This window comes from Gorilla gorilla, chromosome 4 (assembly GCF_029281585.2).
Source record: "Gorilla gorilla gorilla isolate KB3781 chromosome 4, NHGRI_mGorGor1-v2.1_pri, whole genome shotgun sequence".
Lineage (NCBI taxonomy): Eukaryota > Metazoa > Chordata > Mammalia > Primates > Hominidae > Gorilla > Gorilla gorilla.
In genome coordinates this window covers 47,530,856-47,553,056 of record NC_073228.2, presented here as the reverse complement: position 1 = coordinate 47,553,056, position 22,201 = coordinate 47,530,856, and the positions used below count along the sequence as shown (strand labels likewise).

Below are 22,201 nucleotides of genomic sequence, written 5' to 3'. Positions count from 1 at the left end.
GGCGTGCCTGTAGTCCCAGCTACTCAGGAGGCTGAGGCAGGAAAATTGCTTGAACTCAGGAGGCGGAGGTTGCAGCGAGCCGAGATTGCGCCACTGCACTCCAACCTGGGCGACCGAGCGAGACTCCGTCTCAAAAAAAAGAAAAAAAAAATGCCGTCTAGTTTTACTTCTGGATTGTTAACAGATATGCCATCGGCTTGTTGCCTTTTAAACAGTAATCCACTTCATTTACTGAGTTATTCATTCTTCCCATCTCTTGTTGCTTTTTTTCCCCCTTCTGTTTCTCTGGAGAACTTCCTTCAAGAGTGTTTTCAAAAGGAGGCTTTGTGTGATAAACTAAGAATATATTTATTTCAGCCTTGTAGTAAAATTTAAGTCAATTTTTTTTCCTTCAACACATTGAAAAATTACAGTATTTTCTCCTTGTTTTCTTCAGCATTTCTTTTTTATTCTTGCTGCTTTGTAAGTGACCTCCTTTTCTCATTAGATGTTTTAGATTATGTGAACCTATGGATTATATTGATGAAAGAAAAAAAGTTTTATTTTATTTATTTTGAGGTCTTGCTCTGTCACCCAGGCTGGAGTGCAGTGGAGCAATCATGGCTCACTGCAGCTTCGGCCTCCCCGGGATCAAGTGATCCTCCCACCTCAGACTCCCAGGTAGCTGGGACTGCAGGCACTCACCACCACGCCCAACTAATTTTTTTTTGTTGTTTGTTTTGTAGAGACGAGGTTTTGCCATGTTGCCCAGGCCGGTCTTCAACTCCTGGGCTCAAGCGATCACCCTCCTCAGCTTCCCAAAGTGTTGGGATTACAGGAGTGAGCCACTGCACCCAGCCCAATATTTTAGATTATACATTTTTATATTTGTTCTTAAAATTTACTATAAGATGATAATGTGTGGATTTTAGAGGGTTTTTATTTTCGTTTTTATTCCAGTTTGTTTTTTTTTTTTTTTTTTTTGAGACAGAGTCTCGCTTTGTCGCCCAGGCTGGAGTGCAGTGGCACCATCTCGGCTCACTGCAACCTCTGCCTCCAGAATTCAAGCAATTCTTTTGCCTCAGTCTCCTGAGTAGCTGGGATTACAGGAGCACGCCACCATGCCCAGCTAATTTTTGTATTTTCACTAGAGACAGGGTTCCACCATGTTGGTCAGGCTAGTCTTGAACTCCCGACCTCATGATCCACCTGCTTCAGCCTCCCAAAGTACTGGGATTATAGGCGTGAGCCACCACACCTGGCCTCCAGTTTGATTCTTTAAATTTTTTTTAATTATTATTTTATTTTAGAGACAAGAACTTGCTCTGTTACCCAGGCTAGAGTACAGTGGCACAATCATAGCTCACTGCAGCCTCAAAGCCCTGGGTGCAAGCAATTCTCCTGCCTCAGTCTCCCAATCTCCTGCCTCAGACTCCCAAGTAGCTATGTCTACAGGTGCATGTCTCCACACCTGGCTTCCTGTTTGATTCTTGACATAGCTTAAAAGGCAGGCCATGTGTGGTGGCTCACACTTGTAATCCCAGCACTTTGGGAGGCCAAGGCAGGCGGATCACCTGAGATCAGGAGTTCAAGACCAGCCTGGCCAACGTGGTGAAACCCTGTCTCTACTAAAAATACAAAAAACAGAGCCGGGCGTCGTAGCTGACACCTGTAATCCCAGCACTTTGGGAGGCCGAGGCAGGGGGATCACGAGGTCAGGAGATTGAGACCATGGTGAAACCCCATCTCTACTAAAAATACAAAAAAGTAGCCGGGCGTGGTGGCGGGCACCTGTAGTCCCAGCTACTCGGGAGGCTGAGGCAGGAGAATGGCGTGAACCCGGGAGGCGGAGCTTGCAGTGAGCAAAACTGCACCACTGCACTCCAGCCTGGGCAACAGAGCAAGACTCTGTCTCAAAAAAAAAAAAAAATTAGCTGGCGTGGTGGCAGGCTCCTATAATCCCAGCTACTTGGGAGGCTGAAGCAGGAGAATTGCTTGAACCCAGGAGGTGGAGGTTGCAGTGAGCCGAGACTGCGCCATTGCACTCCAGCCTGGGCAACAAGAATGAAACTCCATCTCAAAAAAGAAAAAAAAAAAAAAGCCAAAGTTTCTCACGAAAAACAGGAGGCATGAGAGTTAATCCCCTTTCAGGCTGTCTGATTCCCACTTCCTAAGAAACAGCCATTTACAGCTTTTAACTATTTCTTCTAGAAGTTACCACCTTATTTCTGTAATAATATGCTCATACTGTTTTAATTGTTTTCCATTTTGAATTATGTCTTCTTTTTTTTTTTTTTTTTGAGACGGAGTCTCACTCTGTCATCAGGCTGGAGTGCAGTGGCACAATCTCGGCTCACTGCAACCTCTGCCTCCTGGGTTCAAGCGATTCTCCTGCCTCAGCCTCCCAAGTAGCTGGGACTACAGGCACGTGCCACCATGACTGGCTAATTTTTTGTCTTTTTAGTGGAGATGGGGTTTCACTGTGTTAGCTAGGATGGTCTTGATCTCCTGGCCTCGTGATCCACCCGTCTCAGCCTCCCAGAGTGCTGGGATTACAGGCATGAGCCACCACGCCCAGCCCAATTTTTTGTATTTTTAATAGAGATGGGGTTTTACCATGTTAGCCAGGATGGTCTCGATTGCCTGACCTCACGATCTGCCCTCCTCAGCCTCCCAAAGTGCTGGGATTACAGGTGTGAGCCACCACACCCGGCCTGTCTTCTTTTTTTTTTATAGAGATGGGGTCTCACTGTGTTGCCCAGGCTGGTCTTGAACTCTTGGGCTCAAGTGATCTGCCCACCTCGGCCTCCCAAAGTGATGGAATTACAGGCATGAGCCACCATGCCCAGTCAATTTTGAATTATATCTATTGACTGTCTTCTATGGACAATAAAGATTTTTTCTGTCCTACCACTTCTCTGCACCACACACAAACACACATGCATTTCCCACCTTTCCTTTTATCTCCCCAGTATATATGTAGTAATTTTGATTTAGTCATTTGTATTGACTTTTTTTTTTTTTTTTTTTTTTTTGAGACAGAGTCTTGCTCTGTCGCCCAGGCTGGAGTGCAGTGGCGTGATCTGGGCTCACTACAAGCTCCGCCTCCCGGGTTCATGCCATTCTTCTGCCTCAGCCTCTGGAGTCGCTGGGACTACAGGCGCCCACGACCAGGCCCGGCTAATTTTTTGTCTTTTTTAGTAGAGATGGGGTTTCACTGTGTTAGCCAGTATGGTCTTGATCTCCTGACCTTGTGATCTACTTGCCTCCGCCTCCCAAAGTGCTGGGATTACAGGTGTGAGCCACCGTGCCCCGCCGACATTATTTTCATTATGTAAACATTATTCGGCCGGGCGCGGTGGCTCACACCTGTAATCCCAGCACTTTGGGAGGCTAAGGCAGGTGGATTACCTGAGGTTAGGAGTTTGAGACCAGCCTGGCCAACATGGTGAAACCCTGTCTCTACTAAAAATACAAAAATCAGTAGGATGTCGTGCACGCTTGTAATCCCAGCTACTTGGGAGACTGAGGCAGGAGAATCACTTGAACCCGGGAGGCAGAGGTGTAGTGAGCCGAGATCATGCCACTGCACTCCAGCTTGGGCGACAGAGAAAGATTCCGTCTCAAAAAAACAAACAAACAAAACATTATTCACCACTGAGCTATATAATAAGCTAGGAGATTTTCTTTGTTTTTTATGTATGGATCACTAATTCAGGTCCAAACTCTTCACCAGAGTATGGGCCTTCTCTCAATACTTTCAAGCTCATCAGAGGATCTGTCAATTTGTCTTGGAGACATAGCGTTTTAGTACTCCAGTCTGGCCTGGCTATGTACTAGGCCTATTGCACTGATTTCATCCTCCGATCTCCCCTCATTATTCTGTGGAATTCTTTTTGCCTCTTTCCTGTGTTGGATCTCCTGTATTTTAAATTCTATATTTTTTACACCATGGAATACTACTCAGCCATAAAAAGGAACAAAATAATGTCTTCTGCAGCAACTTGGATGGAGCTGGAGGCCATTACTGTAAGTGAAGTAACTCAGGAATGGAAAACCAAATACCATTTAGTTTTCATTTGTAAGTGGGAGCTAAGCTGTGAGGATGCAAAGACATGCAAAGTCATATAATGGACTTTGGGGATTTGATGAGGGGGAAGGTTAGGAGAGGGGTGAGGGATAAAAGATTACATATTGGGTACAGTGTACATTGCTTGGGTGACAGGTGCACTAAAATCTCATAATTCACTGTAGAACTCATCCAGGTAACCAAAAACTACCTGTACCCCAGAAGCTATTGAAATAAATAATAATTTTTAAAATGAAGTATAAGTTTGGGGAGCCCCACAGCAATATTTGGCTTTCCTGAAATTCTGTATAAATTTAGACAAGACTATCTCAACATTTATCCATCTATATGCCAATGTGGTAACAGTCTCTGTATGTTTTCTGTGTTTGTTTTTAACTTTCACTAAACAAGTAAGAGGTATCCTTCATTCCATTTCTACCCCTTACTAACAGTATGATCTTGGGCATACAAGATTTCTCTGTGCCTCAGTTTCCTTATCTGTAAAACAGGTATAATAATTTTATCTTCTTTATAGACCTGTTGAGAATGTATTGTGCATAGCGATATATATTTGCTATTTCTATTGCTATTATTGTCAAAAATTATTAAATTTTGATTTTTTTGTAGAAGTGGAGTCTCACTTTGTTGCCCAGGCTGGTCTTGAAGTCCTGAGCTCAAGTGATCTTCCCACCTTGATCTCCCAAAGTGCTGGGATTACAGATGTGAGCTACCATGCCCAGCTTATTATTATTATTTTTTTTAATGGGCAGCCCCCAAACCAGAATAGGTTCAGAGAGGCTCCCATAGGAAGGCTTTTACATTAGCTGGTCTCCAGTATTGGCTACAATGTAAGTCAAATCCTGTCCTTCTCTTCAGTATTCTGAAATTCCATGACAGTGTGTCTTGATGTGGGACTTTTTTCATTTATGGAGCAGGTACCTTTCAATCTGTAACATCATTTTCTTTAGTTCTGGGAAATTTTTAGCATTATTTCTATAATATTTCTCCCTTCTGTTTTCTCTTTTCTGTTTCTGGAACTTTTATTGTTTGGATATTAGATCTCATAGATTCTTCCTTTGATTTTCTTGCGGTTTTTTGTTTGTTTGTTTGTTTGTTTGTTTTTGAGATGGAGTTTTGCTCTTGTTGCCCAGGCTGGAATGCAATGGTGCAATCTCGGCTCACTGCAACCTCTGACTCCCAAGTTCAAGTGATTCTCCAGTCTCAGCCTCCTAAGTAGCTGGGATTACAGGCACCCGCCACCTGGCTAATTTTTTTGTATTTTTAGTAGAAATGGGGTTTCACCATGTTGGCCAGGCTGGTCTCAAACTCCTGACCTCAGGTGATCCACCCATCTCAGCCTCCCAAAGTGCTGGGATTACAGGTGTGAGCCACCACACCCGGCCGATTTTCTTGTTTTTCTCTCCCATTTTGCATCTGTCTTTCATTCTGTTCTCTAGAAAATTTCCACAATTTAATCTCCAATTTTCGTTGAATTTTTAATTTCTATAACATTTATAAATTTCCAAGAGCTTTTTCTTTTCTGTGTGTTTCTTTTCTTACAGTGTCTTGTTGTGCTTAATGGATATAATGTATTCCCTTTCCTCTCCCTGGTTGTTAATTGTACTGTTTTTGTTTCTTTTTAGTTTTCTTCTGCTTCCTACATTATGTCTATTTCCTCTTCTTTTTTCTGTTTGTTAGCCTAATTTCTTTCTTTTTTTTTTTTTTTTTTTTTTTGAGGCAGAGTCTTGCTCTGTCTCCCAGGCTGGAGTGCAATGGCGCGATCTCAGCTCACTGCAACCTCCCCCTCCCAGGTTCAAGCAATTCTCTTGCCTCAGCTTCCCAAGTAGCTAGGACCACAGGTGCATGCCACCACACCTGGCTAATTGTTTGTATTTTTGGTAGAGACGGGGTTTCACCATGTTGGCCAGGCTGGTCTTGAACTCCTGACCTGAGGTAATCCACCCGCCTCGGCCTCCCAAAGTGCTGGGATTACAAACGTGAGCCACCACACCCAGTCTAGCCTAATTTCTTGTTAGAAACTTCCTTTAAATGTCTGATGATCTTTGTTTACCTATTCATATTTAAGAGTGAGGAGAAGGGGTTGTCAACTTGATAGACTTCATTGTAAGCTGGGACCTGGCAATTTTGTGGGGGAGGGACCTCAATTGTCACTAGTTTGTATGTTTTTGTCTTGGGCTAGTCAGTTCCCTAGAGAAGAGTCCTCCAAACCTCTCTCTGGTAAGTATAAGCTTGTCAGCATTCTGGGAGCTCACTGGGGCAACAGATCTGTAGGTCCTACTGTTCAGTATACAGATATTCTTTTGATCCCCTATGTTTTCACTGGGGCTTTATCTTTGCTTTCACCTGTGCCCAATGTTCCTCTAGTCCAGGGATTTTTTCAGCCCCAAGACTATTGACATTTTGAGCCAAGTAATTGTTTTCTGAGGTTGTCCTGTGCTTTGTAAGATACTAAGTGGCATCCCTGGCCTCCACCCGCTAGATGCCAGGAGCACACCCACTTTCCAGTTGTGCCAGCCAAAAACATTTCCAGAGGTTGCCAAGTATCCCCTGAGGGGAAAAATCTCCCCAGTTAAGAACCACGGCTCTAGTCTTCTGCTGGGGTGGGAGAGGGTTCTGAGAGTCTATTCTTTTTAAAGTCTTTCAAATAATTGGTATTTTAGCCTACTGTTTCATTCTAGCATTCTACTCTGTATGGTCCCTCTGATTGGGCCTTTCAGCTCTAATCAGCTTGCTTCTTGTTGGCTTAGGATTTAGCCTTCTCTTATCTCCTGTCTGTTTTTCACTCACCCATCTAATTTCCAGCGTCCAACATTTTGTAGCATCTCTTGCCTGTTGTCTTCTTGCCAGTTTCTTTATCTATTTTTATTCTTTTTCTGTCACTTTAGTGAGATTTGGAGAGAGAACAGAAGTTCTTGTATTCATCTTCCACATTTATTCAGAAGCCTGGTTCATTATTTCTTCAAATATTTTCTTCTCTCCATTGTTTTTCCCCCTTTGCAACTCTTCTGGTGTTGTTGACATTTCTATCCCTATCCTCTGCATTTCTTAAATTCTCTGATGTCCATTTATTTATCTCTTTGTGATACCTTCTGGAAGAGTTACTCAACCTAATTTACCAGCTCACACTGTTCTATTTAGCTCATCTATTGATGTGGATAGATCTTTTCGTTTTTAATTTTAAAATAATTTCACAGTTATAAAAAAATTTCAAAAATAGTCAAAGGTTCCTACTCTTTACCCAGCTTCCCCAAATATTAACATCTATGTAATAATAGTACAATTAAAAAAATCCAGGCCGGGCGTGGTGGCTCACGCCTGTAATCCCAGCACTTTGGGAGGCCAAGGCGGGGGAATCATCTGAAGCTAGGATTTCGAGACCAGCCTGGACAACATGGTGAAACCCTGTCTCTATTAAAAATACAAAAAAAATTAGCTGGATGTAGTGGCAGGCACCTGTAATCCCAGCTACTTGGAAGGCTGAGGCAGGAGAATCACTTGAATCCGGGAGGCAGAGGTTGGACTGAGCCGAGATCGTGCCACTGCACTCTAGCCTGGGTACAAAGCAAGACCTGGTCTCAAAAAAAAAAAAAAAAAAAAAAAAAATCCAGGGGGCTAGGCGTGTTGGCTCATGCTTGTAATCCCAGCACTTTGGGAGGCTGAGATGAGAAGATCACTTGAGCCCAGGAGTTCAAGACCAGAATGGGCAACATAGTGAGATCTTGTCTCTACAGAAAATCAAAAAAATTTGCCAGGTATGGTGGTGCGTGACATGGTGATGCATGTGGTCCCAGCTACTCAGGAGGCTCAGGGGGAGGATCCCTTGAGCCCAGGAGGTCCAGGCTGCAGTGAGCCATGATCACACCACTGCACTCTAGCCTGAGTGACAGAGTGAGATCCTGTCTCAAAAAAAGAAAGAAAAGAAAATCCGGAAATTAATATTGATATTATTAACTAATCTATAGATCTCATTCACATTTTACTAATTATCCCCCAATGTTCTTGTCCTGGTTTAAGATTACATGTTGCAGCTGGGCACGATGGCTCATGCCTGTAATCCCGGCACTTTGGGAGGCCGAGGCGGGCGGATCATGAGTTCAAGAGATCAAGACCATCCTGGCCAACATGGCCGTCTCTACTAAAAATACAAAAATTAGCTGGGCGTGGTGGTGTGCGCCTGTAGTCCCAGCTACTTGGGAGGCTGAGGCAGGAGAATCGCTTGAACCTGGGAGGCAGAGGTTGCAGTGAGCCAAGATCGCACCACTGCACTCCAGCCTGGACGACAGAGCAAGACTCTATCTCAAAAAAAAAAAAAAGGTTACACATTGCTTTTAATTATATCTCGTTAGTTTCCTCCTGAGAGGAGGTCCTCATTCTTTCTTTGTCTTTGATGACCTCAGTACTTTTGAAGTCACCTCTAAATTTGGGTTTGTTTGGTACGTCCACATGATTGAATTCAGCTAAAGCATTTTTGGCACAGAAGTGATGTTATCCCCTCTCCAGTATGTTATCAGGAGGCACATGATGAAGATAAGATAAATCTCATTAACTTCGATCCCTTGATTAAAAGTGGTGTCTGCTAGGTTTTTCCACTGAGAAGTTACTGTTTTACCTTCTGTAATTAATAACTATCTTACAGGAAGATACTTTGAGACTGTGCAAATACTGAGATTTAAATTGTTTTTCTTTTAGAGCTGGCTTTGGTGCCGCATGCCTGTAATCCCAGCTACTCGAGGCTCAGGCAGAAGAATCACTTCAACCCGGGAGACAGAGGTTGTAGTGAGCCAAGATCACGCCACTGCACTCCAGCCTGGGTGACAGAGTGAGACTCTGTCTCAAAATAAATAAATTTTTTTTTTTTTTTTTTGAGACGGAGTCTTGATCTGTTGCCAGACTAGAGTGCAGTGGCGCGATCTTGGCTCACTGAAACCTCCAACTCCCTGGCTTAAGCAATTACTCTGCCTCAGCCTCCCAAGTAGCTGGGATTACAGGCACGTGCCACCATGCCCAGCTAATTTTTGTATTTTTAGTAGAGACAGGGTTTCACCGTGTTGGCCAGGATGGTCTTGATCTCCTGACCTCATTGTCCATCCGCCTCGGCCTCCCAAAGTGCTGGGATTACAAGCATGAGCCACCACGCCTGTCCTATTTTTTTTTTCTTAACAGCTTTTTTGAGTTATAGTTCACACACCACACAATTCATCCATATAAAGCGTACAATTCAGTGACTTAGTATGTTCACAGAATTGGGCAACCATCACCACAATCAATTTAGAGCACTTTTCTCACTCCAAAAAAGAATGCCCATTAGCAGCCACTCCCAAATTTCTCCTGACTCCCCAGCCCTAGTCATCTGCTAATCTACTTTCTGTTTCTATAAATTTGCCTCTTCTGGACATTTCATATAAATAGAGTCATAAAATATGTAGTCTTTTGTGACTGATTTCTTTCACTTAGCATAATGCTTTTGCAGTTTATCCATGTGGTGCCATGTGTCAGTACATCATTCCTTTTCATTGTTGAGTAGTGTTCCATTATATGGATATACCACATTTTGTTTATCCATTCATCAGATGGACATATGAGTTTCCACTTTTTTTTTAAGAGACACAAACAAAATGTTATCAGTTATTAGGTTCTTAAGAAATTCAGAACACCAATTTGTGAGGATAAATTCCATTCGTTAGGGCAAACACAGATCACAGGTAGCCCTGGAGCTGAGGAAAGCTTTGATTTTCTTGTAAAACATGTGAGTCCACAGCTTTCTGATAAGTCTTGCGCTGCTCTGTAATCTATTTCTCTTTTTCTGTGTCAAAGGTCTCACCTTCCTGGTGTTTAGGCTTCCACACCTTCTTAAAGTAAGCACCAGTAAGACGTTTTGCAATTTTTACATTGCTGCTACCAATTTTGGTTGAGGTAGCAATGACAAATTTCTGGTGTGTTCTTCGTAGAGGAACTTGATTGAGGACCAGAGGTCCAGTCCCAAGACCAGCTGCTTCAGGAAAACCACCCTCGCCTCTGTGGCGCCCAGTGGTGATGATCAGAATCGTCCTGGAGGTGATGCTGGATCGCAGTTTTCTCACATGCTGACTGAAGGGTTTCTTTTGCCATGGCTCAACAGCTTTAGAGGCACGTCTTCAGTAGGGTAATATCTAGGCATTTTGTGAAGTTTAACCACCTGGGTACCACTGTTGTTGTCAACACCAACTGGTTTTGTAACAGTTGCAAGAAACTTCTTTTTCTTTTCAACCTTGGATTTAGCAGCTGAGTACTTCTTCCTGGACATGGTCTTTCTGGAATACATAGCAGATCGGGAATATCTGCAATTCCTCTGACAAGGACTGGATTGCGGCTGCAATGGGGCTTCCCTGTCTTGGACGTTTTAGCCTTGAGGTTGCCCCTTTTCACCTTGCCACCAGCATCAGCTTTCTTGGCCTTAGGTTTCTTCTCTTTAGTATCTGGCTTCTCAGCTTTCTCACCCATCATCTTGCAAGATGGGAAAGACTCCACTTTTTGGCTATATGATTAATATTGCTATAAGCATTCATTTACAAGTTTTCATGTGGCTGTGTTTTCATTTCTCAAGGATATACCCAGGAGTAAAATTGCTGGGTCATACGGTAACTCTGTGTTTAACCTTTTGAGAAACTAACACATGGTTTTCCAATGTGACTGCACGATTCCACATTCCCTCCAGAAGTATATGAGGGTTCCAGTTTCTCATATCCTCACCAACGCTTGCTATTATCTGGCTTTTTTTTTTTTTTTAAGTCAATCTCGCTTGATTTCCCAGGCTTGAATGCAGTAGTGTAATCTTAACTCTTAACTCACTGTAACCTCCACCTCCTGGGTTCAAACAATTCTCCTGCCTCAGCCTCCCGAGTAGCTGGGATTACAGGCGTGAACCACCACGCCCGGTTATTTTTTGTATTTTTAGTGGAGACGGGGTTTCACCATGTTGGCCAGGCTGGTCTCGAAGTCCTTATCTCAAGTGATCCACCCGCCTCAGCCTCCCAAAGTACTGGGATACAGGTGTGAAACACAGCACCTGGCCAAGATTTAAAAAATACTATGTTTTTCATGTCCATTATCTCCAACTAATTCTTCCCCCCCCCCCCCTTTTTTGAGACAGAATCTCCCTCTGTCACCCAGTCTGGGGTGCAGTGGCGTGATTTCAGCTCACTGCAACATCTGCCTCCCGGGATCATGCAATTCTTGTGCCTCAGCCACCCAAGTAGCTGGGATTACAGGTGTGCACCACCATGCCCAGCTAATTTTTCTATTTTTAGTAGAGGCAGGGTTTTGCCATGTTGCCCAGGCTGGTCTCGAACTCTTGGCCTCAAGTAATGTGCCCACCTCGGCTTCCCAGAGTGCTGGGATTACAGGTGTGCACCACTATGCCCAGCTAATTTTTCTATTTTTAGTAGAGGCAGAGTTTTGCCATGTTGCCCAGGCTGGTCTCGAACTCCTGGCCTCAAGTAAAGTACCCACCTCGGCTTCCCAGAGTGCTGGGATTACAGGTATGAGCCACTGTGCCTGGCCTAATTCTTTTCTTTAACTGCTGTTCCTGCTTTATGTTTTCCTGTATCCTCCCTAGCCTTTTCGAGGATATTTATTATACTTTAATGGTTTTTCTTTTTCCTATCTGGTTCATTATTATGACAGATAGACAATCTATACCAGATAAAGTTTCTTTGGTGGTACTTGCTTTCTTCAGTTGCCTCATGTTTTCTTATACACAAATGTCCCTTTGGGACATTAGCCACTCCGATTGGTAACGTGCTGCTCGAAGGAAGATCAAAAGCTTACGCCCTATCTCATGTGTCCCTCCGTTGAGTTTAGGGATTGGAGGTTGCATAGAAGAGGAAACAACCCAGGCCAGGCGTGGTGGCTCGCGCCTGTAATCCCAGCACTTTGGGAGGCCGAGGCGAGCAGATCACCTGAGGTCGGGAGTTTGCGACCAGCCTGACCAACATGGAGAAACCCTGACTCTACTAAAAATACAAAATTAGCCAGGCATGGTGGTGCATGCCTGTAATCCCAGCTACTGGGGAGGCTGAGGCAAGTGAATCGCTTGAACCTGGAAGAAGGAGGTTGCGATAAGCCAAGATCGCGCCATTGCACTCCAGCCTGGGCAACAAGAGCGAAACTCCGTTTCAAAAGGGGGAAAAAAAAAAAAGAGGAAACGACCCCACTATGGTGCAAAGCCCCTGGAATATGGGCTCATTCACTCTCCATTTGCAGCAGCATTCTGTGCTCTCCAACACACACACACACACACACACACACACACACTCACACACTCTTTGTCTTGTTGTTTTTCAAGAGCTGTCTTTTTGAGTTATAATTACCTAAGTTACCAAATGCAGAGGTTGGGAAGTAGGCCCATTCAGGAGCCAACAAGTTCACTGTCCCCTTACCCTCTTATCTGTCTCGAATACACATGCATATTCGCCCTAAGCTAGGCGGCAACACTGCCATGATGTTACCCTGCTGACTCTGGTTAGGGGCTGGGCACTGGCAACGGCAGGCAGGGACTCACTCAGCACAGCTAGAAAGCATCCTCCTGCCTGGCACCCCCGTGTGAATCTCGGCCCTCTTTTCCCTAGCTTCCTATTCACTGCAGCCCCCCAATGTCTAGTTTGGGGATCTGTCTAATTTCTTTTTACTTAAATGGCTTTCCTAGATTTAGATTCTAAGGAAGAAGTGAAGAAGTCAGCAAGCCTTGTTTGCTTATTATCTTGTTTGGAAGGTTCCAATTTCACCACATCTGAGCTTCTGAGGGTAAGGGCATTGGCTTTGCAGCTGTCTGTGTGTGCCCAGGGTCTAGTCTGTGCTATTATAGCACACAGACTGAGCTGTCAGTGAGGGCCACCTGGCTTCAGGACTCTCTTTTCAAGCTTCTTACTTTGCTCCTCTTTATTGTTTTCTAGGAGTTTCCAGGTGTCTAGGAAAATGCCAGAAGAACTCACCAGGTGCCGGGAAGCATCCCTTTTCCGGAAAGTCCTTTTACTTGGATCTGCCTGCTGGCAAGAATCTCCAGTTTTTGACGGGGGCCATTCAGCAGCTGGGTGGGGTAGGTAACCTGCTCTTCTCCTGTGATGCCATGTGCCTTTGCAGGCTTAGAGCAGGAGTTGGATAGGGATTATATCTATGGCTTCCAAGTATTTTCTTTTTTGAGACAGAGTCTTGCTCTGTAACCCAGGCTGGAGTGCAGTGGCGTGATCTCAGCTCACTGCAACCTCTGCCTCCCGGGTTCAAGCAATTCTCCTGCCTCAACTTCCCAGGTAGCTGAGATGACAGGCACACACCACCACGTCTGGCTAACTTTTTGTATTTTAGTAGAGATGGGGTTTCACCTTGTTGGTCAGGGTGGTCTTGAACTCCTGACCTCATGATCTGCCAACCTCGGCCTCCCAAAGTGCTGGGATTACAGGCGTGAGCCACCACACCCAGCAGTTTCCAGGTATTTTCAGCGGTCTCACTACATTTCCGAAAGCAATTTTAAATATAAACCATTTTTTTGGCCAGGCGCAGTGGCTCACACCTGTAATCCCAGCACTTTGGGAGGCCAAGGCAGGTGGATTACTTGACGTCAGGAGTTAGGGACTACCCTGGCCTAAATGACGAAACCCTGTCTCTACTAAAAATAACAAAAATTAGCCAGGCATCATAGTGGGCGCCTATAGTCCCAGCTGCTCAGGAGGCTAAGGCAGGAGGATTGTTTGGACCTGGGAGGCGGAGTTTGCAGTAAGCCGAGATTGTACCACTGCACTCCAGCCTGGGAGACAGAGCGAGACTCTGTCTCAAAAAAAAATAATGATAAATAAATAACCTTCCAAAAATAAAGATAAATCTTTTTCCTTATTAGAAACTTAGGCTGGGCACAGTGGCTCATGACTGTCCTCCCAGCAGTTCGGGAGGCTGAGGAGGACGGATCACTTGAGTCCAGGAGTTCAGGATCAGCCTGGCAACATGGCGAGAGCCCGTCTCTACAAAACATACAAAAAATTAAGCGGGTGTGGTGGTGCATGACTGTAGTTGGGAGGCTGAGGTAGGAGGACCACTTGAGCCCAAAAGGCGGAGGTTACAGTGAGCTGAAGTCGAGGTCTTGCACCACTGCACTCCAGCCTGGGCAACAGAGTGAGACCTTGTCTCAAAAAAAGGCTGGGTGCGGTGGCTCACACCTGTAATCCTAGCACTTTGGGAGGCCGAGCCAGGTGGATCACTTGAGCCCAGGAGTTTAGATCACCCTGGCCAACATGGCAAAACCCTGTCTCTACTAAAAATACAAAAATTAGCCAGGTACAGTGGCACATGCCTGTAGTCTCGGCTACCCAGTAGGCTGAGGCATGAGACTCGCTTGAGCCCCGGGAGGCAGTCCAGCCAGGGTGACACAGCATGCCCCTGTCTCAAAAAAAAGAGAAACTTTTTTTTTTTTTCTGCGACAGCGTCTCGCTCTGTCACCCAGGCTGGAGTGCAGCGGCGCCATCTCGGCTCACTGAAAGCTCCGCCTTGCGGGTTCATGCCATTCTCCTGCCTCAGCCTCCCAAGTAGCTGGGACTACAGGCGCCTACCACCACGCCCGGCTAATTTTTTTTGTATTTTTAGTAGAGACGAGGTTTCACCGTGTTAGCCAGGATGGTCTTGATCTCCTGACCTCGTGATCCTCCCGCCTCGGCCTCCCAAAGTGCTGGGATTATAGGCGTGAGCCAGCGTGCCCAGCCAAAAAAAGGAAACTTAATGGCCAGTTGTGGTGGCTCATACCTGTGATCTCAACACTTTGGGAGGCTGAGGTGGGAGGATTGCTGGAGTCCAGGAGTTTGAGACCAGCCTGGGCAACATAGTGAGACCTCATCTCTACGAAAAATAAAATTATAGCTGCCGGGCACGGTGGCTTACTCCTGTAATCCCGGCACTTTGGGAGGCCCAGGTGGGCAGATCACCTAAGGTCAGGAGTTTGAGACCAGCCTGACCAACATGGAGAAACCCTGTCTCTACTAAAAATACAAAATTAGCCAGGTGTGGCGGCACATGCCTGTAATCCCAACGACGCAGGAGGCTGAGGCAGGAGAATCACTTGAACTCAGGTGGCGGAGGTTGCGGTGAGTCGAGATCACGCCATTGCACTCCAGCCTGGGCAACAAGAGCGAGACTCCATCTCAAAAAAAAAAAAAAAAAAAAACATTAGCTGGGGCCAGTGGTACATGCCTATAGTCCAGCTACTCAGGAGGCTAAGCTGGGAGGATTATCTGAGCTCAGGAGTTTGAGGCTATAGTGAGCTATGATTGCACCACGACACTCCAGCCTGGATGACAGAGCAAGACCCTGTCTCAAAAATAATGTTAAAATAAATAAACATATTATCTGTTCACTCTAGAAATTTTAGAGAACATGGAACTACTCCAAGTGACAACCAGCATTTTTAAGTATTTTTCTTTCCTCCCTTCCTCTCATAATGGCTTAATTTAGATATAATTCACATGTCATAAAATTCATCCGTTTAAAGTACACAGCTCAGTGGTTTTTAGTATATTCACAGAAATGTGTAAGTTGTATGATCGCATAGTCAATTGTAGAACATTTTCATCACCCCAAAAAGGAAACCCTGTACCCATTATCAGTCACTCCCTATATGCTTGGGCAACTCCCTATATCCTTGATACTCCTAGCCCTTGGTAATGCCCATCTACCTTCTGCCTCCATCCTGCCTTTGTTTTTTTGTGCTTCTTTTTTTTTTTTTTTTTTAAGGGGGCCACACTCAGTCACACAGGCTAGAACGCAGGGGCGTGGTCATGGCTCACTACAGCTTCAACCTCCCCAGACTCAGGTGATCCTCCCGCCTCAGTCTCCCTGTAGCTGGGACTACAGGTGCTCGCCACCATGCCCTGATCATTTTTGTATTTTTTGTAGAGGCAGAGTGTCGCCATGTTGCCCCAGACTGGTCACGACCTCCCGTATTCAAGTAATCCTCCCACCTCAGCCTCCCAAAGTACTGGGATTACAGGCCTGAGCCACTGCTACTGGCCCTTTTTCTTTCTTTTTTTTTTGAGATGGAGTCTTGCTCTTGTTGCCCAGGCTGGAGTGCAATGGTGCGATCTCAGCTCACTGCAACCTCCACCTCCTGGGTTCAAGCGATTCTCCTGCCTCAGCCTCCCAAGTAGCTGCAGTTACAGGCATGCACCTCCATGCCTGGCTAATTTTGTATTTTTAGTGGAGACGGGGTTTCTCCATGTTGGTTAGGCTGGTCTCGAACTTCTGACCTCAGGTGATCCACCCACCTCAGCCTCCCAAAGTGCTGGGATTACAGGTGTGAGCCATCGCACCCGGCCCTTTTTTATTTATTTATTTATTTATTTATTTATTTATTTATTTATTTTTGCCTTACCCAGTTGCCTGCAAGAGGGAGTGGAGGGCAGGGCTGGGAGGGGCAGGGCAATGCTTATTTTTTTTCTAGCTATGATCATGAGTACTTTTTTTTTAATTTTAGAGACAGGGTCTCGCTATGTTGGCCAGGTTGGTCTTTTACTCTTGGCGTCAAGCAATCCCCCCACCTCAGCCTCCCAAAATGTTAGGATTACAGGCATGAGCCACAGCATCCAGCTGGAGTTAGTACATTTTTATTATCAATTTTTTACCCATAACCTTAAAGCGTTAGCACTTTTCTATCATTATTGCCCTTCATATGCATCATTTGTGGTGGGAATATAATATTCTTTTGAGTGGATTATTAATTTACTTAACTGTTGCTCTGTGGACATTTAGACTCTTAATAATTTTTAGCGTTTAGAAATAACACAGGTGAACAACTTTGAGTAAAAAGCATTTGCTATATTTGATTCCATTAAAATATTTTTAGGGGCTAGGCACGGTGGCTCACACTTGTAATCCCAGCACTTTGGGAGGCCGAGGCGGGCGGATCACTTGAGGCCAAGAGTTCAAGACCAGCCTGGCCAACATGGTGAAACACCGTCTGTACTGAAAATACAAAAATTAGACACGTGTGGTGGTATGCGCCTGTAATCCCAGCTACTCGGGAGGCTGAGGCAGGAGAATTGCTTGAAACCGGGAGGTGGAGGTTGCAGTGAGCCAAGATCATGCCTCTGCACTCCAGCCTGGGCAACAAAGCAAGACTCCGTCTCAAAAAAAAAAAAAAAAAAAACCATATATATGTTTAGGCTAGGCTCAGTGGCTCACACCTGTAATCCCACTTTGGGAGGCTGAGGTGGGCAGATCACCTGAGGTCAGGAGTTCTACACCAGCCTGGCCAACATGATGAAACCTTGTCTCTACTAAAAATATAAAAAAATTAGCAGGGCATGGTAGCACGCACTTGTAGTCCCAGCTACTCGGGAGGCTGAGGCACAACAATCGCTTGGACCCGGGAGGCAGAGGTTCTAGTGAGCCAAAATTGTGCCATTGCACTCCAGCCTGGGCAACAGAGCAAGACTCTGTCTCAAAAAGAAAAAAAAAAGAAAACAGCATGATAGTGCTTGACCCAAAAGAGACTAATAACTGGGGAAACTGGATGAATAGGGCTTGGAATGGAGAGGCTCTTTGCTGTCAAACCCAGAAACTCAGGACTGCAGAAACTCAGTGGTGAGGATGGATAGAATGAGGATTATATAACCAAACTGGCCCATAATTACATTTTGAACTTTTAGTCCTTTCTGTCATTTAGCCTTTGCTATGTAAAACACCAACCCTACTTGGGCTTAAAGCAACAATTTATTTTCTATTTATTTATTTATTTTTAGACAAAGTTTCGCTCTTGATGCCCAGGCTGGAGTGCAATGGTGCGATCTTGGCTCACTGCAACCTCCGACTCCCAGGTGCAAGCGATTCTCCTTCCTCAGCCTCCAGAGTAGCTGGGTTTACAGGTGCCTGCCACCATGCCTGGCTAATTTTTTTTTTTTTTTTTTGTACTTTTAGTGAAGACGAAGTTTCACCATGTTGGCCAGGCTGGTCTCAAACTCCTGACCTCAGGTGATCCACCTGCCTTGGCCTCCCAAAGTGCTGGGATTACAGGTTACAGGCATGAGCCACCACACCTGGCCAAAACAACAATTTATTATTTCTCATTATGCTGTGGGTTGGCTGAGTGGTTTATCTGGTGGTTTCAGCAGGGCTCACTCCTGAGGCTGGATTCAGCTGGACGGTCACCTGGGCTGGAAAGACCAAGATGGCCTCACTCACACATCTGGCACTCTGTGTCAGTTATCATAACTATATGCAATAAGCTAGACTAGCTGATTTAACATGGTGGTCTCAAGGCCACCTTCCCAGAAAGTGAGGCAGGAAGCTAAGGCCTCTGAGGCCTAGGCTCCAGAACTCACACATCATAATTTCCACATGTTCTATCGGTCCAATCGAGTCAGACTGAAGGGCATAAAAAAGTAGGTCCCACCTCCTAATGGCAGGAAGAGCAAAGTCATATTGCAAAGGAGTGGGTATACTGGGATGGGAGGAGGAATATATGGTCATTAACAGTCTCCTTTATTTATATAGGATAATCATTGATTGCCCTACTCCTACCCTCTAGCATTTGCTTTTGCTATATTAAAAAAGGTAGATGCAGCCAGGCACGGTGGCTCACACCTGTAATCCCAGCACTTTGGGAGTCCAAGGCGGGCAGATCACAAGGTTAAGAGATCGAGACCATCCTGGCCAACATGGTGAAACCCCATCTCTACTAAAATTACAAAAATTAGCTGGGCGTGGTGGCATGCGCCTGTAGTCTCAGCTATTTGGGAGGCTGAGGTAGGAGAATTGCTTGAACCTGGGAGGCGGAGGTTGCAGTGAGCTGAGATCGCATGACTGCACTCCTGCCTGGTGACGAAAAAAAGGTAGATGTGATCAGACACGGTGGCTCACACCTGTAATCCCAACACTTTGGGAGGCCAAGGTGGGCAGATCACTTGAGGTCAGGAGTTCCAGACCAGCCTGGCCAACATGGTGAAACCCCATCTCTTCTAAAAATACAAAAATTAGCCAGTGTGGTGGGACACACCTGTTGTCCCAGCTACTTGGGAGGCTGAGGCAGGAGAATTGCTTGAACCGGGAGGTGGAGATTAGAGTGAGCCGAGATCACGCCACCGCACTACAGCCTGGGAGACAAAGTGAGACCTTGTCTCAAAAAAAGAAAAGAAAAGAAAAAAAAAGGTAAATGTAATCCTTCAATTCATAACTAATTTTTTTAAATAGTGGTAAAGTGTATATAACATAAAATAAGCCATTTTAGCCTTTTTTTTTCTTTTTTTTTAGAGACAGGATTTCACTCCCCAAGCTGGAGTGTAGTGGTGCAGTCATAGCTCACTGCATCACTGAACTACTGGGCTCAAGTGATGCTCCTGCCTCAGCCTCCCAAGTAGCTAGGACTATAGGTGCATGTAACAACACCCAGCTAATTAAAAAAAAAAAAAATTTTAGAGACAGGATCTTGCTATGTTGCCCAGGCAGGTCTTGAACTCCTGACCTCAAGTGATCCTCCCACCTCAGCCTCCTACAGTGCTAGGATTACAGGCATCAGCCACCACACCTGGTCCCCAGTGTGTCTTACACAGAAAAATCATGGCTTACACAATCTAGTCTTAATCCTTTCCAGCTCTTTCAATGTGTTCTTGCTGCATGCAAACTCAAACTGCTCATAGAACTCAAAAGCCCGCAGCCTTCTGCCACTGGGTCAGGGGCAGCAGTCCTGGAGACAAAACCTGTGATACACACACACACACACACACACACACACACCCCATTAGATTTCAGGATGATGTCTTCTTAGGAACTTGGTATAAAACTGCGTTTAGTCTATTTAAAGACATTGATTCTGGAACTCCTGGCAGCCAAGATTTCCTTCTCCAGCCTCTTTATATTGACAATTCTGCATTTGCTTTTTGGTTTTCAGCCACCTCTGTGATCTGGTTTCAGGTAATTGAGGGTTTTCTGAGCAAAGAAGTAAGTTACATCGTGTCCAGCCGCAGAGAAGTAAAGGCAGAGAGCAGTGGGAAAAGCCACAGAGGCTGCCCTAGCCCTAGCCCCAGTGAGGTCAGAGTGGAAACATCGGCCATGGTTGATCCAAAAGGCAGCCACCCCAGGCCTTCACAGAAACCTGTTGACTCGGTAAGAACCTCATGTAGGAAAGGTATGCTGTGTAAACAAAGGAAGTAGGCTTTGGTGAGCCTTTTAAGGCAGTCTCTGGTTTTAATTTCATCTGGATTAATTTAATCTCTCATTTGAATTCAGGGACTGAGAATATTTTATCATAGCTCTGGATCTAAACACCTCAGCAACATACTATCCCCCATGCTACCCTTTTATGCCTTATGTCAGTTTTTATGGGACTTGAAAGTCAGAGGTTTAGAAACCAGAGGAGAGTCTTCATAAACCAGAGAAGACGTGTTGGGATTGGTCTGCGCTTGGGCAGGAGTACCCTGAGTAGGCAGCCATTCCCTTCTTCCTTGCTTGCATGTATGAAGGGCCAAGAGTTTGGACAATACACGTGTTATGTCTTTGATTTAAAATGGAATATGGCTTTTCCCCTCTAGGCTTACATTCTTATTTTGTCTAACATATTAATATTAAAATGTCCATGAACATACACTGTTGGCATTGTGATGACAGATGGGACTTCCTACAAGCAAAAATTTCTAAAGTGAAACATTTGCTTTCATTATCTCCTGGAGGGTGCAGAGACTCTTAAAGAGGGTCTCAGGACATTTGTAACAATTGGATCTCAGTGAATTCAGAGTGCCCTTCTCTCCACCAGGTTCAGGCTGCCACCTCAGGGTGACCTAAATTTCCTGTGGCTTTACCTTTACCTCCTAAACGTTTTCTAGGCTCTCATTTCTACCAATCCTCAGTTGTCACTGCTCCCAGCTTTCCGAGGGACATAACCCCAAGACATAACCCCTCACCAGCTCCTGTGTAAACATCTTTCAGTGCACAGGTGGCCTAACAGCAGACCTCACTGCTCTTCTGTCCCTGTCAGGTGCCTCTAAGCAGAGGGAAGGAGCTGCTGCAGAAGGCCATCAGAAACCAGGTGAGCTGGGGCAAGATGGGACAGAGCGGGTGGTCTCCAGCATAGGGAGGGATTTCACTCTTCTTCCCAGGTTCTTCTGAAGCACCCACACAAAATGCACACTCTGCGATATGTAGCATTGTCATTATTTCCTTCTTCTACATCAGGTAGTGGAGGCTCAGACAAGTTATTTAGCCATTCACCTAGAGAGTAAGTGTTGAAGCCAGAGCCACCTCCAACTCTGGAGCCTACCAAGAGAACTGTGGGGATGTGGGATGTGGCCGGACAGGGTTGCTGGGTACAGAAGCCAGACTTCTTTTACAAGTAACTCTAGGCTGGGTGTGGTGGCTCACGCCTATAATCCCAGCACTTTGGGAGGCTGAGGTGGGTGGACCACTTGAGGCCAGGAGTTCAAGACCAGCCTGGCCAACATGGCGAAACCCCATCTCTACCGAAAAATTAGCAGGGTGTGGTGGCACGCACCTGTAGTCCCCGCTACTCAGGTGGCTGAAGCAGAAGAATCGCTTGAACCTGAGAGGTGGAGGTTGCAGTGAGCCGAGATTGTGCCACTGCACTCCAGCCTGGGTGATAGAGCTAGACTCTGTCTCAAAAAAAAAAACAAAAAACAAGTAACTCTTTATTCCTTGTGTGAAAATCCAGGGCTGTTAAAGTTTAGTGGCAGGAGGAGGAGTTAAGGTGATCTTGTGAGAAGAGTCATGCTGGTGACATCAGGAGGGGTACATGGCTGTGATGGGGGAGGTGGTGCTGCTGGACTGAGCCAGTGGAGGGGGAAGATCTGCAGCTAGCATAGTTTCATGCTCAGTGAGGATGATGGTCACCGTGTTTGTTGTGTACTTACTGTGCTGAGAGCTTTCCTCGCAGAGGCCCTCCCAACGAACAGCTCTCTCAGAAGCATCTGTTCCTTCCTGGTCACGAGGTGGCCAGAGCACAATGTATAGGCAGACCAGTGGTCCTTCCTCTCCCAATGTGGCCATGTGGAGGACAGGATGTCTTCCTGGGGGTTGGGATGGACTCTCTGGGCACTGTACTCTCTCTCTCCTACCTGCCTCCCTGCAGTCCCTCCCATGGATGACTCAGGCCTCCCAGAAGCAACTTCTATC

General features: G+C 45.5%; 1 protein-coding gene across 17 annotated transcripts in view; it reads left to right on the top strand.

Moving 5' to 3' along the window:
- DBF4B (DBF4B-CDC7 kinase regulatory subunit) overlaps window positions 1–22,201 on the top strand; it is a 68,574-nt gene that overhangs the window by 20,124 nt on the left and 26,249 nt on the right. For 6 of the 17 annotated variants that reach the window (XM_063706357.1, XM_063706356.1, XM_063706349.1 and 3 more), the window contains exons 3-7: window positions 9,884–9,924; window positions 10,018–10,211; window positions 13,000–13,142; window positions 19,968–20,182; window positions 21,051–21,101. In XM_063706357.1, coding sequence (XP_063562427.1) covers window positions 9,884–9,924; window positions 10,018–10,211; window positions 13,000–13,142; window positions 19,968–20,182; window positions 21,051–21,101 — 644 coding nt within the window. Of the gene's footprint in view, window positions 1–9,883; window positions 9,925–10,017; window positions 10,212–11,238; window positions 12,851–12,999; window positions 13,143–19,967; window positions 20,183–21,050; window positions 21,102–22,201 lie in introns of those variants that run through there. The other 11 variants (XM_063706354.1, XM_055387915.2, XM_055387913.2 and 8 more) reach the window with 5 other exon arrangements.